The sequence below is a fragment of the Loxodonta africana genome, chromosome 7 (genome assembly GCF_030014295.1).
Source record: "Loxodonta africana isolate mLoxAfr1 chromosome 7, mLoxAfr1.hap2, whole genome shotgun sequence".
NCBI lineage: Eukaryota > Metazoa > Chordata > Mammalia > Proboscidea > Elephantidae > Loxodonta > Loxodonta africana.
Window position 1 is genome coordinate 93,044,187 of NC_087348.1, and position 23,442 is coordinate 93,067,628.

The 23,442-nt window shown below is 47.0% G+C and overlaps 1 protein-coding gene across 3 annotated transcripts in view; it reads left to right on the forward strand.

Moving 5' to 3' along the window:
• The first annotated feature begins 7,053 nt into the window (after positions 1-7,053).
• The window catches only part of LOC100657191 (diacylglycerol O-acyltransferase 2), a 112,974-nt gene continuing 96,585 nt past the window's right edge, over positions 7,054-23,442 (forward strand). The window contains exons 1-2 of one of the 3 annotated variants that reach the window (XM_064288722.1): positions 7,054-8,567; positions 14,400-14,578. In XM_064288722.1, the coding sequence (XP_064144792.1) occupies positions 8,477-8,567; positions 14,400-14,578 (270 nt within the window). In that variant the 5' untranslated portion in view covers positions 7,054-8,476. Of the gene's footprint in view, positions 8,568-14,399; positions 14,579-23,442 lie in introns of those variants that run through there. The other 2 variants (XM_064288723.1, XM_064288721.1) reach the window with 2 other exon arrangements.

Genomic DNA, 23,442 nt, shown 5'->3' on the forward strand with positions numbered 1-23,442 from the left:
CAATTCATGATTATCTAACCTCTGGTTCTTGGGATTTGAGCCAGAGACCTACCATCTCACTTGCCGATTCCAGGGTTCGCCAGCCTCCACAACCCTGTGGGGTGGTGGCCTATCGTCTGACCTGATTCAACAGCTTCCACAGACTTGTGAGCCAGCAGCCTGTGGTCTGAACTGCCGGTTTGAGTTTGTCAGCCTTTGCAGCCATGTGGGTTGGGAGAAGCTTATGCCCAAACCATAAATATGGGACCTGTCGGCCTCCACAACCGCATGAGCAATTTTCTTGGTATGATTCTTGAGTTCTGTGATACAGTGGAGTGAATTACGGAACCCAAAGACAGGAGGGAGAGTACTGAGGGGAGGAGGAGTAGCTGATGTTAGAGATGATGGAGAGGTAACAGCAGTATGGAAAAGTTGGACATTTGGGACATTTTAACCACCACCTCTTAGGAACCAACTTTGTGCTGATCCTTATAAATTATTGGCTTACCTTTACATAGTCAATAAAACACAGGTAAACTTCTTTCTGTTATTTTCTGCTTTCAGCCAAGATCCATTTGACAATGATATCTCTTGTTCCACATCCTCTTCTGATTCTGCCTTGAATTTCTGGCAGTTCCCTGTTGATGTGCTGCTGTAACTGATTTTGAATAATCTTGAGCAAAATTTTAGTTGTGTGTAATATTGATGATATTGTTCGATAATTTCCACATTCTGTTGGATCACCTTTCTATCTAATCTCTCTCTGTCGGTTGGCCAGGTAGCTGTCTTCCAAATTTCTTCACATGGACGAGTGAGTGCTTCCAGCACTTGCATTTGCTTGCTGGAACATCTCAATTGATATTCTGTCAATTCCTGGAGCCTTGTTTTTCGCCAACGCCTTCAGGGCAGCTTGGACTTCTTCCTTCAGTACCATCAGTTCTTGATCATATGTTACCTCCTGAATGGTTGAACAGCAACCAATTCTTTTTGGTGTAGGAGATGTATTATTCATTCAACTTTCATCCACTAGGTTGAGTAACTATTGATGGCTCTTGCCTGAAACCCTTGCTATGGTATTTGCAAATGGTGATTTTCTAACTCCATCATTCCTTCTACATTTATTAGTTGTTTATAACTGTCTGAATTTTTGAATTCTTATTTATTCAATGGGTTGTGATTTATTACTATCACTTTTTATTTTGATACTCAAATTGTTCCAGATTTTGCCAGTGGGAGCCCCTTGGTACTGGCTGTACAGACCTTAATTGGATTTTGCAAGTTTTTGCACACATTCATTCTTTGGGTACATCTTTTCATATAGTTCTATGATGTTTTCTCACTGGTGTAGATTTGTGTAACAACCCCACAATTAAGATACTCCCCTGTGCTACCCCTTCATAGTCACACCCTCCTCTGATTCCGCTAGCCTTTGGTAACCACTGATCTGTTTTCCATCTCTACAATGTTGACATTTGATAATGCTATATAAATGGAATCAAAGTATGTAACCTTTTGAGTTGGACTTTTTCACTCAGAACAATGCCCTTAAGATTCATCCAAGTTGTGGCATGTGTCAATAATTTGTACCTTTTTATTGCTGAATGGTATTCCAGTATGTGGATGTACCACACTGTGTTTACCCAGTCACTCACTGAAGGCCATTTGGGTTGTTTCTAGTTTTGGACTATTATAATAAAGCATCTTTGAATATCTGTATACAAGTTGTTGTGTTAACATGTTTTTGTTTCTCTAGGATAAAAGCTCAGGAGTGTGACTGCTAGGTCATATGATAAGTGTATGTTTAACTTTTTAAGGAACTGCCAAACTGATTTCCAGAGTGGCTGTACCATTTTACATTCCCATCAGCAGTGGTGAGAGAGCCAGTTTCTCTACATCCTTGCCAGCATTTGGCACTGTCATTCTTTTTTATGCTCACCATTCTGAATGGTGTACCATGGCACCTCATCATGGCTTTAATTTGCATTTTTCTAATGGCTAATTAAAAAAAAAAAATAATGACTAGTGATATTGAACATCTTTTCATGTGCTTCTTTGAAATGACATATTTTAAATAACATGTTTTGGGTTTTTTTTTTTTTTTTTTGGTTGTTTTTGCAAATATAAATAGCGGAATATATACCAGTTCAACAATTTCTACATGTACAACTCGGTGGCATTGATTACATTCTTCCAGTGGGGCAATCATTCTCCTTCTCCTTTTTGGAATTGTTCCTCCCCCATTAACATAAACTCACTGCCCCCTAAGCTTCCTATCTAACCTTTTTAGTTACTGTTGACAATTTGATCCCATAAAGATAGTTTTTTAAAAGAGCACAATGCTCAAGGCAGGTATTCTTTACTAATTAAGCTAAAGTATTTTTTTTTTTATTGTTTGGTTTGAGGGAGACTTCAGGGGATATTTCTGGCTTAAAGTTTAAAGATTATCTCATTTTAATTGTTTTGGGGGTTCATCTAACCTCAACGGCTCCAGAAGTATGGATTCCATGAGAATTTGAAATTCTGTTCTGCCATTTATCCCCCTTTTGATCAGAATTCTTCTATAGAATCTTCAATGAAAACTTTCAATTATGGTAGACAGGCACCATCCAGTTCTTCTGGTCTCATGGCAAAGGAGTTAGCTGTTCATGAAGGCAATTAGCCACACATTCTATTCTATTCTTTCCTTCTTCATCTCTTACTTCTGGCAAATAAAGACCAATTGTTGTGCCTTTCATCCCACAGACTTTTGAGTGAAGAGCCAAACCTTGTGCTGGGCACTAGGGATACACTGACCAGTAGACGGTATCTGTCCTCAAGGGGTATAAATCTGGAGTGGATGGGAGAGGAGTTGACATAAAGTTACAGTAGACTACGATTAGTACTTCAATGAGGGAGCTACATGTACATTGTGCTTATCATGGGTGAAAATACAGGATTTGGTCTTATGGGCATGCCAGAAATTAGGGAGCACTGGAGAGACAGAGCTAACAAGCCAAGTAAGAAGTGAACAGAGCAATTGAAGGAGAAATGGAGAGAAGTTGTATCACAGTGTAAAAAATCTGGGCTTTAGAATTACAGCAACCATGCTGTGAATCCCAGCCCTGCTTCTCACCAACTGGGTGACTTCGGAGAAATGATTTATCCTCTCCAAGCCCCAGTTTTCTCCTCTAAAAAATAGAGATAACCTCATAGCAATGTTGCATATCAGAGTCCTGCCTGATAAAGAGTAGATGTTCGTAGATGGTGGTCAGATGGTGACGATGATGATGGTGGTGGTTGTGGTAATGACGATGAAGGTGGCCAGAAGGCTCTTTAGAGACCCCGTTTCCTGCTCATTGAGCAGGGTTCAACTCTGGGATTTCCTGAGACATTGCCATATGAGGTTTTGGTGAACAGAAGGAGAGCTGGCCAAGTTTGTGCTGCCATCTCTTGCAGGATAACTGTAGTTTGGATGGAAGCTGGACACCAGCCGTCTACTTTCTGCAAGGAAAGTGCATTAGCTGCAATCCATCATACTGGTTTGCTGACTCAGACTCTTTCATGACAAGTGCTGAAATTCAGTGACTACTTTTTTTTTTTTTTCCTTTTTTAAAAGATATGCCTGCCTGCTGAGCTTAAGTTGAAAGGTCAAGTGCAATGGTTAGGGGATGTAGTTTTAGTTAGAATCAATTTCCTCTTGATGAATATGGGGGACTGTGGCTTGGAATTTGACCAAGAGGATCCACTTTCTGTCTTCTGTGCCTCCACAGAGTGGCAAGGCACTGGGAATACTAAGGGTGAGGAAGGGAGAGCAGAACCTGTGGGGAAAAGATGAACATTTCTGTCAGGCAGGACTTATAGAGTGACAGCATCACCTGCTTAAAGCACTCAGCACTGTGCTTGGCACACATTAGCTATGAGGCAAATAGACCTCCCATCCCCTTTCTCACATAGGACTGGCATGATGCATGGAGCCGTAAGGGCAAGGATTTCAAAAAAAAAAAGGAAGCCAGGGTAGGGTTGGTGAAACTCAGCAACTGATGAAAGTGTGAGGCCAGAAATGCTAGTGGGAAGGAAACCACTCTTTATCAAGTGCCAACTGACTGCCAAGCATTATACTATTTGCCTCATATCTGATCCTTACAATCACCCATGTTGTTATGGTTAGGTGTCGTCAAGGTGGTTCTGACTTACAGCAACCCTTTTTATAACAGAAGGAAACGTTGCTCAGTCCTGCATCATCTTCATAGTCATTGCTATGTTTCAGCCCATTGTTGCAGCCACTGTGTCAATCCATCTCATTGAGGGTCTTCCTCTTTTTGGGTGGATGTGGTATTTTTGTTAAAGGACCACTAGATAACTAAGACAGAAATTTGGTACCAGGAGAGTGGGGTGTTGCTCTAACAAATACCCAAAATGTGGAAGCAATTTTGAAACTGTGAATGGGTTGAGGCTGGAAGAGTTTTAAGGTATGTAATAGTAAAAGCCTGGATTGCCTTGAAGAGACTTTTGGTGGAATTATGGATGTCAAAGGCAATCCTGGTGAGGGCTCAGAAGGAAGGGAGGAGAGCTGTAATATCAGAGACCATGCAGAAGGCGAGAAGCAGTAGCAGAGAAAGGGCAGCAGCAGAACCAGGAGATGGGTGTGAGACAGCACAGGAGCCAACCCACAGAGCAAGAGAGCGGAATGCCTTTGGGGAGAAGGCTTCCTGACAGAATACGGTCCCTCCGGGTGGAGCTAGGCTTGCCAAATCACAGAGCCAGAGACCTGAGTGTCTTCAAGCTGACCTTTATTGGCAGAGTGGGTTGCCTCTGGGCATTTGTTGGTAGAGCCAAAGAGCTTTGTAACACTTGCCTGAGTAGGGTAGAGGCTCGGCTGGCTCAAGAGACCTGAGGGGCCGAGAGGCCAAGGAACCAGGAAACAGAGGCTAAAGACAAGGAGCATAGGAAGCAGAGCAGCCTCACTCTCTAACATCAGGGTCACAACCTTTGGGATCTCAAAGGGTGGGGCCACGGCCTTCTAGGTTTCAAAGAATCAGATCTTCACCAACTCGGTTGGGGAGAGTGGGGCTGCCATTCATGAGTGCCAGGGAGATGGGGCCGAATCCACCGGCCAAAGCTAAGGGGACAGGGCTCCCAAGCACAAGGAGTAGAAGAAAGGGGCTGGCTGGGCTGAGGAGGTGGGGTTGCCACTTGGATGGGTTAGAAGCATGGGGTCGCTCAACGCCAAGGGAGCAGAGTTGCCATCCCAGTGGGCCTGGAAGGCAGAACTGAAGCCCAGGGCCAGGGGCCCTCTACCCAGAATCCAGATAGCATGGCAAATACCCAGAGTCTGGAGGGCAGGGCCATTGCCTAGGTGGTCTCAGAGAACAGAGGATTATTTTCAAGCCTTGAGAGCTAGTGTAAATTGTTCTGCTGAGTTTTTGACTTGCCTGGTGCCCATTATTCCTTTTTTCCCTCCAATTTTTTCCATTTGTAATGGAAGTGTCTACTTTGTGTCTGTTCTACTATTGTACTTTGGAGGCAGATAACTGTTATTCCAGATTTCACAGATGAATAGGAATTTTGCCTCAGGATAGAATTTGGACTTGGAGTTGATTTGAGACTTTTGGGATGATATGATGGGGTGAATGTGTTTTACATGTGGCAAGGGCATGAATTTTGAGGGGCCAAAGAGTGGAACGTCATGGATTGAATTGTGTCCCCCCAAAACATCTGTCAACTTGTCTAGGCCATGATTCCCAGTGTTGTCCTCCATTTTGTGATCTGATGTAATTTTCTTATGTGTTATAAATCCTAATCTCTGCCTGTGGTTAATGAGGCAAGATTAGATTATGTTAAAGAGGATTAGGGTAGGATACAACAACCATACTCAGATCACAGACCTGATTTGATGTAAGGACAGTTTCCCTGGGGCGTGGCCTGCATCACTTTTTATCTTACAAGAGATAAAAGAAGAGAGAAACAGCAGAGAGGTAGGCCCCGCCACCCCCCCCCCACCCCCGCCACCATGAAAGAAGAGCTGGGAGCACAGTGCATTCTTTGGGCCTGAGGTCCCTATGTTGAGAAACTCCTAGACTCAGGGGATGATTGACGACAAGGATCTTCCCCAGAGCTGACAGAGAGAGAAAGTCTTCCCCTGGAGTTGGCTCCCTGAATTTGGACGTCTAGCCTCCTAAATTGTGAGAGAATAGGTTTGTTTTTTAAAACCATCCGCTTGTGGTATTTTGGGTTTATACAGCGTGTATTTTGGTCTTAAAATGTATTTTGGTTTTAACAGCACTTGATTATAGCAGCACTCGACTACCAGATTGAGAAGGAAAAAAAAACTTGTCTTTATTTGCAGGTGACATGAGATTGCCTATGTAGAAAACCCCAAGGAATCTTAAAAAATAAATAAATACATAAATCTGCTGAAAGTAGTAAGCAAGAATAACAAGGTCCTAGGATACAAAGTCAATATACAAAAGTCAATTGATTTCCTATATACCAACAATGAACATTTGCAAGTTGAAGTTATGAACCCATGCTTAGCTCAATATAGACACAGATGGACACATAAAGAAGCATTTATAGATATATGTATATACACTTGTTAGTGTACACACATATATTTTCTTCCTCTGTTGGCTGAGAGGGGCTAGGAGCAATAACACCTCAGAAGCAACAAGTATTCCTACTGCCCAGATCTTTGTTTCTAATACCACTCTCCAATAAAAGGAACCAGGCCACCTTGTGGAAATGGCTGTTTCTAGGTCTGGGGCAGAAAACATAAAAGATGAGACTAGAACCCCAGTGATTTGAGATACCACCTTTCTGCATGCATAATTTTTACTAAACCAAACCCGTTGCCATAGAGTTGATTCTGACTCATAGCGACCCTATAAAGCAGAGTAGAACTGCTCCATAGGGTTTCCGAGGAGTGCCTGGTAGATTTGAACTGCTGACCTTTCGGTTAGCAGCCGTAGCTCTTAACCACTATGCCACCAGGGTTTCCTTCTGCATGTATAAAATACCTTAATTCAAAGTTTACATTTAAAAGGAGAGATTAGGACGAAGAACCAATAGAATGTGGTGAAGCTGATTAGATGTGAATGGAGAGGAACGGAAAGGATCTAGTATGACTATGCAGTTTTAACCTGAGCAACTGGCAAATGGAGTTCCTCTTTACTGAAATGGGAAAGAAGAGAGGAAGAGCCATTGTGGGCACATGGTGGGAAATCAAGTTCAGTTTTAGACATGCTATGATGGAGGTATCTATTGGGCATTTAAGTGAAGATGACAAGTAGCCACTTAGATATTCAAGTCAGGAACCCCAGGAGGAAGTCAGAGCTGAGAGTCCTCGCTGTGCAAACTGAATACAAGACCATGAGACTGGTTGAAATTTATGAGAGAGTGAGCGTGGAGACAAGAGAGGAGGTATAAGGACTGAGGAAGAGGGAGGAGGCTTGGATGTTTAGTCTGGCAAAGGGTAAGAGCCAGCAAGGAGACCAAGAAGGAGCAGCCAGAGAGAGATAGAGAGAAAATCAGGAGCGTGTGGCATCTATAAGCCAAGTGGTTTCCAGGACAGAGTGATCAGCCTGTCTAAAGCTGTTCATAGGTCAAAATGAGATCTGAGAACTGACCACTGGATTTAGCAACATGGAGGTCATTGGTGAATTTGTGAAAGACAGTTTTGTGGAATGATGGAGTCTAAAGTATGAAGCAGGAAAGGACAGAATGGGAGGTAAGGACAGGACGATGTGGACTACAGATTGCTCTTCCAAGAGTTTTGCTGTGTGGGGAAGCAGAGAAAAGGAGCAGAAGGTGGAGGGGGCAGTGGGGGCAAGAAATGTCTACCAGTTGCCATCGAGAGGGTTCCTACTCATGGTGACCCCACTTGTGTCAAAGTAGAACTGTACTCCATAGGATTTTCAATGGCTGAGTTTTCAGAAGTGGATAGCCAGACTTTTCTTTCACGGTGCTTCTGAGTGAACTCAAACCTTTAACCTTTCTGGGATGGGATGCACTTGGTTAGCAGCAGAGTACATTCAAGGTCTGCACCACCCAGGGACTCCAAGAGATTTTTAGGTGGGAGCTATTACAGCATACTTGTGAACCACTGACAAGGATCCAGTGGAGAGGAGCTGCGGGTGTGACAGGAAAGAGAGGAGACACTAATTGAAGCCAGGTCATTGAAAGGTGACATCCAGAGCCAAGTGTTATGTTCAGGGCTTTACCTGCCAAGAGGTTGGAAGGGCAGGATTTGAGCAATCAGAAAAAGGTGGCCTAGCAATAGGGCAGATAATGAAGGAGCTGCAGTTGATAAGGGCTTTGACAGTCTTCTCCTCCTTCTCTGGGATTCAAAGGTTTCTTCTATGAAGCTTGTTCCTCCCAGGGTAGGGCAGGGAGGCCCTGAGACTGGGCTGGGTGTGGCACCTCCACGCTTGCACAACCTTGGGCTGCCACAAAAGCTTGTGGGTTCCTGGGGTTACAGCAGTGCTCGGTGACACAGCTGGAGCCAGACAGAGGGGCCGGCATGGTGGAATTCGCGCCCCTGTCTGTGCCGTGGGAGCGCAGGCTGCAGACACTGGCAGTCCTGCAGTGGGTCTTCTCCTTCCTGGCCATGGGTAAGGTGGGGCACCTGGGGCCTGCTGAGCAGCCACTCCGGGTGCATAAACCTCATTGAGGGAGAAAAGACTTTTGATCAAAAGGGGGCTTTGCTGCACTTACAGACCCTGCCCAGAGAGACCTCTTGGGCCTGCCCAGTGTCCTTTGCGGGGTGCAGGAGGGTGTGCGTGTTGAGCGGGGGTAGGCAGAGGCCATTACCCATTGCTTTGGGCAGATTACTTCCCATTCCTGGGCTGCAGGTTCCCCCTTGGTATTTGGACCGACATTTTGCCTCAAGCCACAGGGAAGAAGCCAGGCGGGAAAAGAAGATGGATTTCCTTCCTTGCTTTCAGAGAGGATGAAACTGAGGGAAAGAACAGGAGGAGGGAGAGAAGGTGCAGGCTGAGCAGGGTGGACAGAGGTGTGAATGAGCGTCAGGAAAACTTGGGTTCAGATTCTGGCTGGGCAACTTACCAGCTGTGTGGCCTTGGCTAGCCCTTACCTGACTGCTCCAGGCCTCTACTTTGTTATCTGCAGAATGGCAACAACAATCTTGACCTTACAGGGCTGTTGTGGGAAAGAAATGAAGAAATGTGCTTACGTCTACCTGGCCCACACCTGGCTGGACCCTGGGCCATGACTGCACAAGAGGGTGTGGGCGCAGTCCTTTGTACCCTCCCTCCGCTGCAAATACATTGATGGTGGCCGAAGAGGGCCATACCTCCCCAAACTCCAGCTATGTTAAAGGGGATGTTTTTGGAAGGTGCTGGGACTGTAGATCGGGAAGGGAGAGTGACTGGGTATTTGTGGGATTTTTTATTCCCTCTGCTGGCACCTGGGGTTGGTGTTCAGCCTGTACACAGATACCACCATCCTGGCTGTTAAAACACTGACCTAGTCAGTACAGTTGGTTAGCAGCCATTTTCCTGATCCCCTTCCCCTCCATGGTGCTCTCTGAAAATCTCCCCACAATTTTACAGCTAAAGGATTAGCTCCAGGTGAAGCAGCCTTCCAGGACCCTGCTCTAGCTGTAGTTAACATCCCTCCTCATTGGTCAGTGTCTCCATCCTAAGGGTTGTTACACATTTTTTATTCCCTGGCTTATCCGCATTACACAGATAAGTAAATTAAGTGTCTTAAATGCCCAGGGCTGCCAGACACCTGGGCAGCAGCCGAAGAGAGAAAGGCAAAGGAGGCAGAGGGAAGTGAGAGGGGCAGAGGGGGCTGTGGGGAGGTATGGGTGACAGTGGGAGGAGAGAGCACAGGGAGATCCAGCCCAGAGCAGCGGTGAGGTCTGCTGGCTCCTCCCTCTCTAGGACAAAGGGCACTGGAAAGGAGTCCCTAGGTGGCTCAAATGGTTAAGCACTTGACTACTAGCTTAAAGGTTGGCAGGTCGAATCTACCCCAAGGTGCCTTGGAAAACAGGCTTGGTAATTTCCTTCTGAAAGTTCACAGCCATGAAAACCCAGTGGAGCACATTTCTACTCTGCACACATGAGGTCACCATGAGTTGAAATCCATTTGATGGCAACTAACAACAATACAACAAGAAACGAAGGGCACTGGGAGCCAAGAGCCCGGTGATCTGTGCCCTAGGGCCGGTGGCTCTGCACAGATTACAGCGGATGAGGACCTCAGGCCCAGCTTGGCTTGTGTGACCTTTGGGAGCAGGAGTATGTCTGCTTGGTCATGCCTACCCCCACCTGCAGGCCTGGCTATCACAGGGGCCTGGCAACCTCAAGAGTACTACTGAGCCGTCAAAGCAGCCCGGGGCCTGGAGGACCAGAGGGAGGACAGCTGAGATAGGGGGCCTGGGCCCATTCATGCCAGACTAGGAGGTTGTACCTAGGAGAGATACCTTATCCTCAGGGGAAGGGGAGCTTTATGTAGGGGAGTGACAAGGTCCAATCTGTGTGTTGAAGGTCCATGTGCCGGCAGTGGAAGCTTCCACTGTATTCAGGGTGTGGGGAAGGAGAATGATGGAGGGAAGCAGTCGTAGTCTCAATCAGGGGACACTAAATTACGGCCCAGAGGCTAAGGCCAGCCTACTAACTGTGTTCAGCCTAAAAGCTAAACGTAGTTTTAACGTTTTAAGATAAACGCCCCCCCCACCCCCCCGCCAAATAAAACCCAGTGGTACATTTTAAATAGTTATATCCAAACCTACATACCAAAAACCCAAAACAAAACCCTTTGCCATTGAGTCCATTCCAACTCATAGTGACCCTGTAGGACAGAATAGAACTGCCCCATAGGGTTTCCAAGGAGCGGCTGGTGGATTCGAACGGCCAACCTTTGGGTTAGCAGCCGAGCTCTTAACCACTGTGCCACGAGGGCCCCATACCTACATAATGTCCTTTAATTTGTCTCTTGGGCTGCAAAGCCTAAGATATTTCTGATTTGGTCTTTAAGAAAATGTTTGCTGATCCCTGTTCTAGATGGGTGAGGCTGGTGGAGAGATGTGCCCTGGTTTAAGGGGAGTTTTGGAGATGTGATCTACAGGGCAGGTGGCTGCAAGTGTGCATAGACGGAAGGGAGGAAGCCAGGGTGAAGCCAGGGCTTGTCCACGGCATGGCTGGCTGTCCTCACTGAACTCAGACGCTAGGGAGAGGAAGGCTTGGGGTATCAGGGGGAACGAGATTGAGCGCAGTTGGTTTTGAGGGGCTTGTGGGACCTGCAGGGGGAGAAGCCACTAGCTAGTTGCCATTCTGTGTGGGCAGTGTTGCCGTAACAGGTGAACAAAGAGGCAGCATGAGGATGGGTTGAAGGGCAGGAAGAAAAGGAACACAGCAAGAAATGCTTCACGGAGGTGGTATTTAAGAGGAGTTTTAAAGAATACTTTAAAGGATTTAAAGGCTGGCAGGAGAATAAGGGCCTTCCAGGCAGGGGAGCCAAGGAAGTGTGTAAGACTATACACAGTTATTGAACAACTGGTATACTCTGGAGTTATTGAGTGCATTTTGGGAATTGGCAAGAAGTTGCTAGAGAAATCCAATAAGACCAGCCACCGAGGGCCTAGGGTCTAGAACAAATACCTTCCAAACTGGTAACTTGTTTACTACCTGCTTCCACTCGTCCACAACTCACTCTCACACAAGAAGTTCAGCTCCATTCGGACAGAGTTTGCCTGACCTGACTGCATCTCTAGCTCTTACAAGAGTTTGAAGATAAGTATTTGTTGAATGAATGAATGAATGTTGGCAGCATTATATAGCCAAAGGAGTAGGATTGAATCCCAAGTCCCACCTAACTAGTTTGCTGTGTGACTTTAGCCAATTTATGTACCCTCTCTGGGCCTCTGTAAAGTGAGGTTTTAAGCTTTTCCCTCTCAGGGTTGTGAGGATTGAATGAAAAGAAGTGTCTCCCTTCCTAAATCACTGTAAAGACTCACAGTGTGGGTTTTGCTGCTAAAAGGAGTTGAAGGGTGAGCCGGGGATAGGGTGGTATAGTGGAGGTCTCTCTGGTCAAGTACAAATGTCCTGTGTTTTCCCTCTTTTTTTTTTTTTTGTCTTTTCTGACTGTAAAAGGAATACGTATTTATTGTAAAACATTCAAAACAAAATGTTGGCCTCCAGGCAACCACCCTTAACAGTTTGCTTTATTCTTTAGAGCTGGTTTTCTTAAAGTGGGAGCCACACGCACAGTCGATTTTGCCTGAGAGGATCCTAGCTGGGGTTCTTTATTATTTTTAGTTTTTTTTTTAACATTAAAAAAAAAACTAATGTAAAAAAAAAAAGATGAAGTCACTCTCCTTTCCATCCTTGTCCCCTGGCATCCTGCCTCCTTCCCCCAGATTTATGGACATCCTTCCATTGTTTCTGCATGTACAATCACATACGTACAGAGGTTCTTTTCCACACAAATGATTCATTTTATTCCCACTGTTCTACAACTTCCTGTTTTAATTTTTTTTCCTTTTTATAAGTGCAAAAATATAGAACACAGATTTGCAAGTCAACATTTTTCATGTATACAATACAGTGAGATCAATTACATCCGTCATGCTGTGCTGCCATCACCAATACCCTTTGCCAAGTTTTCCATTCCCATAAACTTTCTTAAGGATTTTAATATAAAATATTAAAGACAGGAAAAAAAAAAAAAAAGGCTGACCAATCCACAAGCAGCCGATGGTCCTTTCCCACCCCTTCTGGGGATCACAGGTTGGCTGGGAAGGTAAAGCGGAGGTTATGTTATGGTGGTGACTGGCAGCCAGTCTGGGAATGGGGAGGTGAGGAGGTTGCCGGGAGGAAGGAGCTGCTCTGAGAATGCCTATTCAGGTCTGCCATTTCTTCCAGTTTTTCAGGACACATCAGTGTCTGGGTTTGTATGTAAAGCCTCCCACATAGTTACAACTAATTCAATAGTGTTTAAAACCTAACAGCACCAAACACAGCACTGGAAAGTCAGCTCTGTGAGGGCAGGAATTTCTCCGTGGTTCACTGCTGTACCAGCAGCACTTGGTACATCAGAGATGCTCCATGTCAAGTGAACATCTGGGGGCCCCAATCTGCATCTTCTGGCTGATGAACCTTTCCTACTGTTCAAACAGAGTCAAAAGTCTTCTCCTCCAGAAAGCCAGCCAGGATTGGCAGTCCCAGTCCATCCTGCTTTCAAGTAGACTACACCACTGGAAGCTAGCCCTCTTTAAGATTATGAGAGCATTGCTGAATATGACTGCAGGGGGAGAGAGGGATGTTCTCTGGGGATGATGCTCCATCAGCATCAGAATAGGGGCTGCCCCACAGACCACCCAACTCTGAGATGAAGCCAGAATGGAGAGTATGAATGCCAGGCTAAGATGATTGCACTATGTCTTGAAGTTATGGGAAAGCCATGGAAGGACTTTAATTAGAGGAGGGGCCTGGCCAGACTTGTCTTTGGAAAGATGAGACAGAGGGTGGGCAGAAAGAGGGTCTTGTTTATCACTGAGATCCCAAAAGATGGAAAGCAGAACAGTTAATCCAATCAGTTTTCTACCAGGCACTTACTGAGCATCTACTGTATTAGTGAGCATTTATTGACACCTGATGGGGCCCTGGTGGTGCAGTGGTTGGCACGGTGGTTAAGCGTTTGGCTGCTAACCAAAAGATCAGCAGTTTCAAATCCACCAGTTACTCCTTGGAAACCCTATGGGGCAGTTCAACTCTGTCCTATAGGATCACTATGAGTCGGAATTGATTCGACAGCAATGGGGGTTTTGGGGGTTGGTGAATGCAGAATACTTACTGGGGGAGATTGGGAAAGGGGGAGCCTTGAATGAAGGAGGTGGCCTAGTGCAGTGGGGGATTCCCTGGGTGGTACAAACAAAGCAGTTAACCCACTCAGCTGTTTATTGAAAGATTGGAGGTTCAAGTCTATGCAGAGGTGCCTTGGAAGGAAGGCCTGATCTACTCCCCAAAAATCAGCCGCTGAAAACTCACAGTTCTAGTCTTGCACACATGGGGTTGCTATAAGCTGGAGTTGACTCAGTGGCAACTGGAACTGGAAGTACAGCGGGGAAAAAGTGAGTTTGGGGGTTAGGCCTAACGGTACCAGTCGTCATTGAGTCAATCTTGACTCATGGTGACCCCATGCGAGTCAGAGTAAAACTGTGCTCCCTAGGATTTTCAATGACTGTTTTTTCAGGAGTTAGACAAACCTAGGTTCAAACCCATGCTTCCGGTGTGACATTGGGCTGGCTGCATTCCCTCCTTGAAGGCATGGGAAGCTGATCTCTTCCTTTTGGGGTTGAGGGCTGGACAGGACGGTGCTGCCAGTGCTGGACATAAGGGGAGAGCTTGGTCTGAGGGGGTCTCACCTGCCTCCCTCTCAGACCTCTGACCACTGACAGCACCTGCTTCCCTTCCCAGGCCAGATCTGCACCGTGGTCTTCATAGGCCTCCTGTTCACAAAATTCTGGTTCCTCGCTGTCTTATATGCAACCTGGTGGTACCTGGACTGGGACACGCCACAGCAAGGGGGCAGGCCCATCAAGTTCATAAGACGCTCGGTCATGTGGAAGTACATGAAGGATTATTTCCCCATTTCGGTGAGTTGGGGGAGAGTCCCAGATTCTCTCTGGTATTGCTTTCTCCGTCTATACAGTAGACATTGGGGCCAATATGGGGACTGACAAATGTACACGATTTGAAGGTGCTCTGTGGGGCATATAGTGTGGCACACATATATATCTTACAGGTGTAAACTCCCCAGTGGCACAGGTTTGGGGAGTGAAGGTAATAAACTCGCAGGCCCTATGAGACTATCTAGGCCCACACTTACATTCATTAGATGAAGAGACTGACATTCAGAGGGAAAACAGTATGCCCAAGGTTACATAGCAAGTTCCCTTACTGGTTATAAGGTTTGTGCCTTGGCAATGGATAAAGGTAGAGGGGAGAGAGCTTGAACTGGTTCTCAGGTTCTATTCTGCCCCAAACTGTGGTACACTGTGTATTCTTGGACAAGGCCTTACCCCATTCTGAGTCTCAGTTTCCCCCATATCCGGTAAGCACACTGGTCCCTCCTACTCTGAGTGCCTTTAAATCTCTGACTCTGGTTCAGGGCACCTTGTGGCCATTGGTGAACACTTAGCCCTAGACTCAAAGGTCCATCTCTGGATTTGAGTGAGCAGACCCTTCAGCTCCTTTACTGAATCCCAGACAGACTAAGCCCTTGGATCTAAGTAGCTGGGCAAGGATGATTAATGGACCAGATGGAATAGAATGGGGAAAGCAGTGGGGGCACAGAGAAGTGCCTGGCAGGGCCAATTGCCCCTTTCTGGAAACAGGAAAGGAGAAAGGTCTAGCTAGGTTGTGGCCTCTGGAGCTAGACAGACTGGGTTCCAACCCCAGGTCTGCCACATACTAGCTGTGTAACCTTGGGTGAGTTACATAGTCTCTCTGAGACTATGATTTCCCATATATAAAACGGGGATGATACCACATACCTCACAGGATTGTGTGGATCCACTGAGACAAAGCAGGCAAAGCAACTAGTAGGTTCTCAGTGAACAAGTAGCCGGTACAGGTAGTCCCCGACTTATGATAGGGTTCCATGCCGACGACAGTTGTAAGTCAGTTCTGACATAAGTCAAGTACAGTTGGCCCTCCATATCTGCGGGTTCTGCATACGTGCGTTCAACCAAATGCAAATTGAAAATATTTGAATTAAAAAAAAAAGAAAGTTCCAAAAAGCAAAACTTGAATTTGCCGCATACTGAGTACTACACTAAATCCCCGTGAATGAAACGATGTGCAGGCATACCCTGCTGTAGCCTCCCACCATTTCACAGATCCTCAGTCTCTGTCCAGCACTCGGTGTTTGAGCATTGTTTGCCTCCAGTCTTGTTTTTGTTCCCTGGACAGTACAGTACCATATAAAAACTATTTACAGTGCATTTACATTGTATGAGGTATTGTAAATAGAGATGATTTAAAGTACACTAGAGGAGATGTATAGGTTATATGCATATACCATTTTATATAAGGGACTTGAGCAATCAAGCATTTTGGTTTCAATGGGGTTCCTGGAACCAGTTCCCCCGTGGATACCAAGGGACAACTGTGTCTCATTTTCTTTTTTTTTTTAGTTTTCATTGTTATTGCCTTTTATTATCAGTATCTATAAATCCAAACTTTGTCATCAGGGTTGGAAACATTACATATAAACTTACAGATGTATTTTAATATATACATACATAAAAAAATACACAAATCACAAAGTTTGCTCTGACAATGAAATTAACTGATGCTTCTGATGGTGTGAAATGCTGAATAAGATCAGGCCTGGTCTACAATGAAGTCGGCATCAGTGTGGTAACAATGAAGTAATAACGGCTGTCGGCGCTTGCAAGGTCCTATGTTGTTAGAGTTGAACATTGCCCAACTTTCTATCCATTACAACTCCTGACATCGACACCGACTTCATTGTCGACCAGACCATAACCTGATAAACAGCAGTGTTTTGAACACTAAATCATAGATAGTATCGAACATTTGCAAGTGAACATCTGTGAATGATAACATCAGCAAATTTTGTGTTATATGCAGTACATGTTACTAACACTAAGACGTCAAAAAACAGTCAGTCGTAAGTGTAGTCCCCCGGCAACTACCTGTATTATTATTTTACTGAGCACTGGGGACTCTGAGGAGGCATGGGTGTAGCTACGGGCCTGGGAAGTATAGGTGATAGGTTGGAGCCTTGCTGCCCTGACCTTCACACCTAGTCACCTCTCCCGTCCCATCCAGGAGCACCACCTCTTTCTGCCCCTCCAGGAATTGGGCCCTGGCTGGTAAAGCTGGGGCTGCCAATGGGGGAGGGAGTGGAGGAAACGGGCTCACAGAAGTTAAACCACTGCCTGAGTCTTGGGGAGTCAGCAACAGGGTCAGGGTTCCCGCCTTGCTCCTTTTTGAGTTCTGGGGCCCAAAAAATACAAGCAAAGGCTGAGCAACAACTGGGATGCAAGGGCCCCTAACACTTCCAGTGATCAGGGCCTTCAGGACATAGGGCAAAGGTGGGGCATGGCAGGGCAGGGGCAGGGTCTGGGCAGAGATTTGCACGTTCCTGAGCAGTGGTAGGGAAACCCTGGGGGCGTAGTGTTTAAGTGCTACGACTGTAAACCAAAGGGTTGGAAGTTCGAATCCACCAGGCACTCCTTAGAACTCTATGGGGCAGTTTTACTCTGTACTATAGGGTCACTATGAGTCAGAATTGACTCGATGGCACTGGGTTTAGTTTTTTTTTTTTGAGCAGTTGTAGATCTTGAAGGGCGAATGGTCAGGGGCTGAGCTGGCCTGGGGGGCCCAGGTGGAGCAGTCCTCTAGCCCACCATATCAACTTCCTCGTCAGGGCCTCCTCCCTGGGTTTTATTGGCAGTGACAAAGCATGGCTTGCTGGCTCCTGAGAGAAGTCACGGGTGTGTCATGGCCAGACTGCTCCATCCCAGGATCGCTGAGCTTTGAGATTCTGAACTTCTCCCTTCCCTCCCTCTTCTGTGCCAGGGAGGTCAGAGTCTCCAGGGTGAAGGGTTCTTGCAAAAGACCTCAAATCAAGAGCTAAAGAGAACCTTAAACAGGTCTGATCTGTAGCAGAGCTTTCTGGATTCCGGCCAGTGGCATAACTAGGGGGGGTGCAGCGGGTGCAGACCACAATGGGTGATACTGTCAAAGGAGGTGACACCGTCAAAGGAGGTGGCACCAAAACGACTGTCTATAAAATTTTTGTGCAGCGCTTCAGCAGAAATTGATTCCTTTTTTTTTTTTTTGTAAAATATCCCTGTAGTTAGGTATAACAACAAAAAATATTTTTCATAACCCCAGCTTACATGTATTAATATACCTTCAAGGCTAAAACTCTATGCTATATTTAGTTTTTGATCCTTCTAATGTGCTCCGGTCAGGAGTCCTGGTGGTTGCTAAACAAAAGGTTGGCAGTTCAAATCCACCGGCCACTCCTTGGAAACCTTATGGGGCAGTTCTACTCTGTCCTGTATCTATTTAGGGTAGATATGAGTATGAGTCGGAATCGACTCGATGGCACTGGGTTCTGGGTATGAGTCTCTACTACTTACGGTCACTGTGAGACCGAATCAACTCTACAGCAATGGGTCTTTTTTCAAAAACGCACTTCCGTCAGAGCTGTCATTATTACCCAATTACAATGACTTGGAATCACATGGTTTCGTTTCCAAGTGCTACGAGCACAGGCTACCGTTTTTGTTGCTGCCAGTGTTTTTATAGTCACTGATTTTGTGAACATTTCTGGTATTTTCGCTATAATATTATGGTGATTAGCATGGGGGGTTGACTCCCTGAATTATCGCACTGGGTGACACCAGCCTTAGTGACACCACTGTTTCTGGCTCTGGTGTGACCTCCCATTGTGAGTCAGTTCCTGAGTTCACCAGGGAAAGGGGGGAAAGGCCAGGGGTCCTGCAAAGCGGGCAGCACAAGCAAAGGCCCGGAAGCCGGCCAAGCGTTGTTTCCTGAGCAATAGCCCGATGTTCACTGTGACTAAGCAGAAGGTGCTCCCAGTGATGAGGCTGGGGGGGTTTCCAGGGACAAGGTAATGGAGGCCATTGAAGGCCATTCCACAGAACTGGGCTCCTTAACTAAGAGTTCTCCGAGGGCTGTCCCCCAGTCAGCCCGAGGACCTCCAAAGGAGAGAGCATCTGGGCCTCTTTGCACCTGGAGTCGCTGCAAGTTACAGGTTGGGCAGAAATTATGCTCTGAGCAGAAGAAAACAGGTTCTATGCCTATCCTATCACAGCGGGACACCGGACTCGATTTGCAGAAATTCCACGTGAGCAGTTTTGCAGAATTGCTGCTACTGCAGGCCTCTGGCATCACCACTGGCTGAGAGTGGGCAGTACTATGGGGTGGCCAGCAGAGGGCGAGATGCCATGCACTTTGACTTTGCCTGCCCTCGGCTGGAGCCTGCAGGAGCAGGGCGGGGGCCCTTCCACACACCTCTACAGCACGAGTCCTGCAGGGATCTCGAGGTGAGCAGGAGATAGGGAATCCCAGCTCTGTTGCAAGCTTCCCCTGGCATTCACGAGCCTCTTTGCACTCTTCCAACGAGAGCAGTCCTCTGATGATTTCTTTTTTTTGAGCTGAATCTTTATTTATTATTGTACTTGAGATGAAGGTTCACTGAATAAACTAGCTTCTCATTTAACAATTAGTACACATATTGTTTTGTGACATTGGTTACCAACCCCACAACATGTCAACACTCTCCCCTCTCTGATAATTTCTGAGGTTCTACCAGTTCTTATTGTGAATTTATGAACTAGCGCCTAATGGGGTAATTTCAAGCAAAATTAGGAAACTGTTTCTGGGCCTGGGAACTTTCTAAAGTCACCCTGTGGGGATTCCAAAGAGCACTGATGGAGAATCAGGCAATGTTTAGTGTAGGAAGAGCTATCAGCACCTCATGCTTCAGACCTGCCCAGGAGCTGGGCTCTCCCACTATCAAGGTTTCGTCATCTCAGAGCAAACACTGTCTTCATGTTCCAAGGCCTTGGGAGGACGAAGTGCTGTGGCCAGGGCTGTGACCCTGGTTGTCAGAAACTGCTGTCCACACATTTCTGGTCATTGTCAAATCCAGGCTTAGGGCAGCGCGAGGCACCTCCCTGAGCCCCTCACAGCCCCCCCCTCCCCCTCCAGACACACCTGGGACGAACCTTCAGGTCCTCCACAGCCTGGCAGGCATCATTAGGGACATAGTGTCCAGAACTCCCGCCCAGCCTCCTCTCAGCTCACTGGCGTCTGTTAACCTGAGTCAGTGGGGCTCAGATGGCCAGCTGCTCACCCAGGACAGGAGCTCCAGCTTACACAGCTCTCTGGACTGGGGTGCTCACTTCCTCCTGAGAAGGGTCCCTCTCGGTATTGGAGGACTGTACCTGTGAGAAGGTTTTTCTTCACAGGAAGCTGAGGCCTGTCTCCTGTGACCTCCCCAAGAGTCCTACCTCTGCCCTGGACAGGGGTGCTGGCACACAGTGCAGCTCCCCCTCGTCTGTGAGACTGTCCTGCACCAGCTTGGGGGGTTCCCCATCCTGTCCACTCCACTACCCTTCCTGCCCCTCACCCAGTCAGGTAGCTCTCAAGGAGGGTTTCTCAGCCTCAGCACTACTGACATTTTGGGCCAGGTATTTCTTGGTCGTGGAGGTCCGTCCTCACCCCTGGCTTCTACCCTGTAGATGCCAGTAGCACCCCTCCCCCACCGCCACGGCTACCAATTTGTGACAATCAAAAATGCCTGTAGACATTGCCAAATGTTCCCTGAGTGGGAGGGGAATCACCCCTGGTTAAGAACGAATGCTCTAGAGCCTAGGGGTCTGTCTCTAAACTCCTCCAGATCTGACCCTTCTTCCCTCCCCTACTACCCTAAAGCCTGACCGTAGTCATCTGTTTAACTGGCTCCTCTTTTGCCAACGCCCCCTACAGTCCGTTCTCCACACAGCAGCCAGAATGATCCATATAAAATGTTAAAACACAACAGAGATTTCCGTCCCACTTAGAATAAAATCTAATCTCTGTCACAGGCTGCGGGTCCCTGCACTCTCGGTCCCTGCCCACCCACTCCTCACCTGCCTCTCCTTCCCTCTTTGCCACCCGGGTTCTCCAGGCACAAGCCACGTCACTTGCGCTGGTTCCCTTACTTGAAGTGCACACTCTTCCCACTCCCCCATTATCCCCACCACCTCTCACTTGGGGACTCCTACAAGGGCAGAGCCTGCTGGTTAAGCACATGGAGCCCACGCGGGTTCAAATCCTGGTTCTGCCATTTTACTAGCTGTGTGATCTTGAGCAAGATAATCTTGTGTCACAGTTTGCTCACCTGTAAAATGGGGTAAGTCATACCAGTACTTCCCTCAGAGGCCTGATGGAGTATGAAGGAAGTTGATGTAGATAAGGTGCCTAGAATGTAATAGGTGCTGGGAATGTTTGCCCTTTTGTCACTCCTTCTGGGTCTCAGTGCCTGGCACATAATCTATTTCTTCAACTCTGAGATACCCTCAATGGTAAGACATACTGGTATTTTATGTATCACTAAAAAAAAAAAATTCTTGCAATTAAAATTAATTTAGAAGTGTTCAAATATGAAAAAGGTGCACCTTAGAATTGATGAGATATGTATGTAGGTGTGGATGAGTGTCTGTTAGGTGAGTGCATGACTATGGAAAGGGGAGAGGGCAGGGCTGAGAACTTAACCTAGAAGTCTCAGGAGGTGGAAGCCTGATCCAGAGCCAGATAGTGAGTTACTGCTAGGGCCAGGGGAGAACCCAAGCCTTCCTTCCATCAGGCCATGGCACAAGAGACAGGGAAGGGCCCCAGTACTTTCTTTCCCCTGCTAGTGGAAGCCAGGTGACACGTTGGGACAAGATCAGGGCCAGGGGGCCTTCCTTCCAAAGCAGGTTGTATTGGCCTCTTCTGTTCATGGGTTCATTCATTCATTCATTCCATAGTCTTTCCAGAGCATGTCCTCTGTCTCAGGCTGTGCTGGGACACAGAGATGTATCAGACATGTGGCCTCTAATCTTGTGGCCCTCATAGTGATGGGGTGATAGACTTGGGAACTGGGACAGATAGAAGAGAGTAGCACAGAAAGATACCAGGAGACGCTGCATCTGGGAGGTGTGGATAGGACCTCAGTGGGACAGTCATGGCCGGCTCAGTGCACACACTTGGATACATGCACATAGATGTCTCGACACAGGCCCTCACACTCACCAGGATATTTCTCTATACACACACAAAACCAAAATCTGCTGCCATCAAGTCTATTCCGACTCATAGCGACCCTATAGGACAGAGTAGAATTGCCCCATAGGGTTTCCAAGGCTGTAATCTCTACAGAAGCCAACTGCCACATCTTTCTCCCACAGAGCAGTGGGTGGGTTAAAACCACCAACTTTTCGGTTAGCAACCAAGTGCTTAACTACTGCGCCACCAGGCTTCCTCATGTACACACAAATGCCTCTTTATTAAGGGAATGTTTACTCATTCATTCATTTGTTCATTTACTTATTTGAAATAGTCTCCCTCCAACTTCATGTTCCATCTACCTGGTTTCCTTCCTCAGAGGCAACTGTTCCTACCTGTGTTCGGTATATCCATACACAAGCAGGTATATTTTCCCCTTCTCTGCATGGTTGGTGGCATTGTACACACGTAGTCCTGCCCCTTGCTTATTCACCTGAACAATCATGCTCACTTCCCTTATCAGGACAGGAAGCCAGCTTCACACTTCTCTATGTTGCACAGGAGTCCGTTGAGTGAACGTTGCATAAACTGTCCAAACAGGCCCTGCTGATGGACACTGGAGTGGATGCCGAGTCAGTTGATAACCTTAATCTTGTTCAGATGTCATTTTATACAAGTGTGAGAAATTTTGTAGGCTAAACTCCTCACAAGTGGAGTTGCTGGGATAAAAGGTTAGTTGATTTTTTTTTTTTTTAACGGATGTTGCTAAATTGCTTACAGAACTACCCTCCCACTAACAGAGAAGGAGAAGCTATAAGCAAGTGCTTCCATGCATTCAGTGAGGTATGGTTTTAAAGACACAGCATCAGGTGGGTTCCTAAGGAAGCTCCTCTTGCATGAGAATGACCAGAGACTTCTCTGCTCTATCTATATTTTCACTTCTAACAAATCCCCCACTGCTTGAGGAAAAGAGGCTTGTCCTCATCTGGGGAAGTGATGGTCCCTCTGCCTGTGGTCCATGCAGCCCTTCTGCAAAGCGTGGGTCACCCAGGGGGCATATCAGTGGTGGGGGGTGGGAGGGTGCGCTGCGGAGGCCAAGTCTAGGTCAAGGACAGGAGAATCTAGGGCTGTTCAGCCTGGATGGAGCAGACAAGCTCAGGCCCCCCTTGTTGTATCCAGGTCCCTCCAGGCTGCTCCAAGGGTCGGTAGCCAGGCTCTGTGGCCCCAGAGGCAGCAACGTGAATCCTCAGGGAGTCACTGGCTGAAAGTTCCAACTGATGACAGGATGAACTTTCAACCCTCGCAAAGCTGAGCCTGAGTGAAAAGGGCTGCCTCGTCCTGAGCAAGTGCAAACCATAGGGCCTGGGCAGCCCTATCAAGGAGCTAGCTGCCCAGGGCTGTGGGTTAAGCCAGGGGTTCTGGGAACCCTTCCAACTCTGATGGCTGTGGCTGCCAGAACACAGGGCACTGAAACGGGTGAGCCCCGCAGTTCCTGGCAGGCTGGGGAAGGGATGGACCCCCAAGAAGTCACCACTCACATTATAATCTTTGCAGACTCAACTACTTTGCAGCCTATTCCAAACCCTGCCTGGAGCAGCATTGTTCAAAAGGCTCAGGGCCCCCTCCTTCCACTTCAACTGGAAACTGCTAATAACAAGCAAGCAGCTGTCCCCCCTGACTCAGTGCACAACATCTGTGTGGA